Source organism: Primulina tabacum, chromosome 15 (genome assembly GCF_025594145.1).
Source record: "Primulina tabacum isolate GXHZ01 chromosome 15, ASM2559414v2, whole genome shotgun sequence".
Classification (NCBI taxonomy): Eukaryota; Viridiplantae; Streptophyta; class Magnoliopsida; order Lamiales; family Gesneriaceae; genus Primulina; species Primulina tabacum.
Genome location: NC_134564.1, coordinates 25,019,079 through 25,023,813, shown reverse-complemented (window position 1 = coordinate 25,023,813; position 4,735 = coordinate 25,019,079). Strand labels below are relative to the sequence as shown.

The following is a 4,735-nucleotide window of genomic DNA, read 5'->3' as shown; positions in this document are numbered from 1 at the left end:
CGTGATTTTCACGTCATTTCTACCATTAGTTTTAACCACTAAATTTACGGAAGGACCGACTTGATAAAAATTTGTAAACTTTTAGGACTAAACCAAGAACACCGAATTTTTTGGGAACAAATCGGGAAGAGTCCAAATATTTGAGATTGAACCGGATTTTTCCTATTGTTGGAACATTTTAAGTTTTGGTAATATAACAATGCTGCTTATATAACAGATAATTACAGAGCCTAACCTCACTAAATTCAAGAAGGAAAACTGAATATTCATAAGATTAAGTTTTCTAACAAGACTAACTAATTACAGAGCCAGACTGATAAATGAAAAAAAAGATACTAATAGTAAAACGGATACAAGGATACATATGAGGCCCAAATGATCGTTTATCCTAGACGATCCATCAGTCCAAATCCAATTATTCCAGGAAGAATCAGTATAATCAGTGATAAAGGATTATAGCCCAGCTAAATAGTGGATAAAATTTTCCATACCAATAGTCGTTGAATCTTAAGTTCCTGCGCATTACAAAGATATGTCAGAAAAGTCTATGACATGATAACAACGACCCAACTGAAGAATCATATTGATGCATGGCTTGATCATCTTTCAGCAACCCTTGGTAGCTAGCTGCAAGAATCCTTGAGTATATGCAGCGTGGTGATGCAAAAAATGGTAAATAGACTGCAAAAATCTTGAGGAACAAAAAGGACATGCAGGCTGATAGGGCTATGTACAAAGAATCTAAGAGGGCAGATGAAAGAACAAGGCAAGAAGAATAATCCAGGAGAAAAAGAGGTGGTGGTATTAGTGATTCAAGTTTAAAGAGATGTATTTTTTTTGTAGGTGTAATAGGATTTAAATTTTTTTTAGACACCTATAACAATGTTATTTCATTGAATGGTAGCAGCGGTTCATGTTTAAGAAAATATATATTTTTTGTAGGTGTAATATGACTTAAATTTTTTTCATGCATATGTAACAATATTATTTTATTCATTCAATGAAATACATTTTTCTTTAAATTGTGTCTCCGGTAGTTATACTTTTATGTAACAAGTGCATCTGGTTTTGCAAATCGGTTTTGTCATCATAAAAAAGGGAGAAATTTTTGGAACATAAAATCTCTAAGTTTTGGTAATGACAAATAACATTATCATGTTGTTTCAGGTACAAATGTATTTTTCATCTAATTACAGGAGTCTAGCCGCTGGACAAGTCAGACCGCTTAGCATAATATCACAAGCTCAAGCTGCAGACAGAAGATCATCACTTATATGCTATAAGTCGGACCGTTCTCTCGAAGATACACTTAAAGATTGATTGTTCAACTCTAACCGATCAGACATTAACAGATAATTAGTCATTTAGTTTGTCTTGTGACATTATTGATCGAAAACAATTCTTAATTAACTTAAACTTTAGGAAACTTTTTTCTGTTTATACAATTGTTACTGATAAATTAACAAAATCATATATACAATATAATTATTTATTTGTGAATAAACCATTAGTTGGCCAAACACTGTCAATTTCTCTTTTTTTTTCATTTGTTAAATAGCATCTCATGACCATGAACTCCGAACACAACTCATCACCCTTAATGTCTAAACGTCCATTGTGTCTAGATATCTATTAAAGTTTTATACAACACTTCGTCAAACTAGTTAACGACTCACTTTTTAATTTCTCCAAATTTTTTTTAAAAAAAAACGTCTTTTGATATTTTTAAAATTTTTCACACTGAACTTGAAAAGAAGATTGAACTCGATCAATTTTAAGCAAAAAATATTCAAATTGATCGTCTTTTAACTTAATATTGGACTAGGTTTCTCATTTTACTTCAATGAGAAACCAACTCAACATATATATATATATATATATATATATACATATATATATATTTATATATATGTATATAAATATTTTTTTAAAAAAATTCTCCAACTCCGGGTCCCGATGCAGCGGCCTCTTGGATTTCATAGAAGGTTCGACCCAGCACAAAAGTAGCATTTTGTAAAACCAAGCAGCCTTTTCTCTGCCAACCCAGTCGGTGTTTACCACCACTTGTCTATCTACCACAAGAAATGAACCCTCGACCAGTTTGATTATGCTATTCGGCAATAAAATATCCTTAAATCTTCCATCTACCATTTATGTTGCGTTTTTCATTTATTTATTTTGATTCTATGGATGTATTCTATAGTTTCTTTGGTAAATAAGCCAATTTGTAGGCTGTGTGTATGCATGAGCTGTTTAGAATGCTAAATATTAGCTTGTACTTCTTGTTTATTGTGTCTTGTTGGGGTCGAGATTTGATGTGAACTGTTGTAGAAGATCAACTCTCAAGTAAATTGAAGCAAAGCAAGAAGTTGAAAGATTATGGGAAGAGCGAAGAATTTAAAAATGAAGAATTGAGGTGGATCAAACTAATTATGAGATAGATTTGTTTTATTTCTGGCTCAAGGAACCTTGTTATTTTTATTAGGCTGATTTTGTGGGCTTAACCAATGTATGAAAACCATCTATTATTTTGTGTAGCAAATAACATTTTACGAAATATAAAGCAAATTTGTTTTTTTAACATGCATGCAAAGTCTAAAGTGGTGTGTTATTTCATCAATTTTATAATCGAAGTCAGATTACAATCTATTAATTTGTAACTCGAAATCGTCGAAGTAACTACTTACGAAGTATATTACTAAAATTCTACTGTGGCTGCAGAATGATTGATCAACTTTGATGTATCATCCACACCGTATATATACATGATTTCTCCTCGGAGGTTGCGTTTATTTGTTTGAGATGGTCAAAGTAAGGTGGGAAATATGAGTTTCAATACTTATATATGGACGGGTATATAGATTTTGACTATACTTTATTTTTAAATTTTAATAAATATTTTATTATCTTAAATTAATTATTCATATCTATATGATTAAACATATCGGTAGGTTAACTCATCACTCAAGCTAAACGGCTGTTTTATGAAAATTAATTTTTCATATCTATATGATTAAACATATCGATTAAAAAATTGGTCCTTAATAGTTAACAACAAAAATAAAATAACAAGAAATCGGGAATCTAAGCGTACGATTTATGTTATTATCATACAATTCTCGGAAATACAATCAAAGTCACGTATTAAAAATACAAATAAATGATTCCAAAAAAATAAATTCATGAAGATGAGTGATCTCAGCAATGTAACTATGTATTCAACAGTATAAAGAGTACGATGGATACGAAAAACCAAGCAAAGAAAAAATAACCGAGCAATGTGGTTGGCCGAACGTCTTCCGGCGGCTGAAGAGAAGGGGCGTTGTCAGTTGAGACTACTGGGGTTAATTTGTCTACCTCGAATGGCCACATGTATCTGTCTTGATTTTCATTCCTTGCTAAGCTCCAATCATACAGTCTCCTCTCCTCAGCCGTACCCAGAATACGATATGATTCCTAACAAAAAAAAAAAAAAAAAAACAAGAACAAAAAACAAAGAATCAACTAATCTTAATCATCAGACATATCAGTCATCCATTAATATATAATTAATAACCTTTAAGAGTTCCAGTTGTTCCTCGTCCAAATCCAAATCCAGCAGCTTGTTCTTGTAAGCAACCCTGACCTCATCGAAGGAGCATCCCCTCTCAACTCCTAGCGTCCGATAATGATCTCCATCCGTTATTGCTGCACCTCTCGAAAATTAATTATATGTCCATCCCTATATATTTAATTTCTCATATATAATAATTACCAATGCCACGCAAAACTTTCTCAACGTTTACGGCAGATATCAGAGAAGGGACTGTCCCAGCTTCTAGAACCTCCACCTCCACCGGAGAAACAGGATCATCTCCACTTGAATCATTTCTCGCCAGCAAACGTAGCCTGCTCCTGGCCGGTCGGTAAGTTACTGTGCAAAAAGATGCACCAACTGGAAATGAAATATTAATCCCTGCAGCCATGCTTCTCTGTACTTTTTATGGACTGGACGGACAACTCTTGTTTTTCAGGATAGTGTAGAGACCTTTCAAAGCCAAACAAATGTTATCTCACAAATTGCACCGTCTTTTTAATTTATAATTTACATAAAATCAGTACAAATTTACAAATATAACCCCACACAGACACAAGCAGCTTCACATGAATCACATCGTTGTTGGTCAAAATAGGACAGGGAAAGAACTCTCTTCCCCTCATTTGAAAACCACTAGGCATTATTTATTTACTCACAAAATTTCTTCCAACTTCCACTTCTCCGCGTGTTTTTTGAACTCCTCCCAATTCTGTGAAAGAAAAACTTCTCCCTCCATCGATGAATTGCTTCACATAAATCCGATCTCCTACAATCTGGATAAGCAATTTGTTTTTTATTTTATATTTTTTGCGTTCCATAGATGTTGGCCCTCATCCATCATGAAAGGGATGTTATCATAAACGTACAGGAATTAATATATTGTGCGCATCATAAGTTAGTGTTGTGCTCTGGTGTTGTCAACACGAGCGCACAACATGCAGCGGAAATTGATTATTTATCACACACGTAAACTTTTAATGAATAAACACCAGTTTTAAATTATGCACAAGTATAAATACTTGTACAATGGCTCATGACACAAATTCACTAGAAAATATGTAAATCGTTTACACAAAACAATACTAGTGAAAACAACAAAACCAAATTCTTTGTCACTCCAAGGAATTATAATACATCAAAATAAACCAAACTCAAAAC

At 32.9% G+C, this 4,735-nt stretch overlaps 1 protein-coding gene across 1 annotated transcript; it reads right to left on the bottom strand.

Annotated features, from left to right (window-relative positions):
- Positions 1-3,075: 3,075 nt before the first annotated feature.
- On the bottom strand, positions 3,076-4,061 carry LOC142526732 (NAD(P)H-quinone oxidoreductase subunit U, chloroplastic). The gene is made up of 3 exons (XM_075631290.1): positions 3,755-4,061; positions 3,557-3,687; positions 3,076-3,456 (listed from the first exon to the last, which is right to left on the bottom strand). The coding sequence occupies exons 1-3, from the start codon at positions 3,963-3,965 to the stop codon at positions 3,211-3,213; spliced, it is 588 nt and encodes a 195-aa protein (XP_075487405.1). The 5' UTR covers positions 3,966-4,061; the 3' UTR covers positions 3,076-3,210.
- Positions 4,062-4,735: the final 674 nt, after the last annotated feature.

What these genes read in the sequence shown, in the direction of transcription:
- LOC142526732 (XM_075631290.1), bottom strand. Translation starts at nt 3,965, where the DNA reads ATGGCTGCAGGGATTAATATTTCATTTCCAGTTGGTGCATCTTTTTGC. An exon ending in GAAAGTTTTGCGTGGCATTG is followed by an intron (nt 3,688 to 3,754) that starts GTAATTATTATA and finishes CGAGAGGTGCAG; the next exon opens with CAATAACGGATGGAGATCAT. An exon ending in AACAACTGGAACTCTTAAAG is followed by an intron (nt 3,457 to 3,556) that starts GTTATTAATTAT and finishes TTTTTTTGTTAG; the next exon opens with GAATCATATCGTATTCTGGG.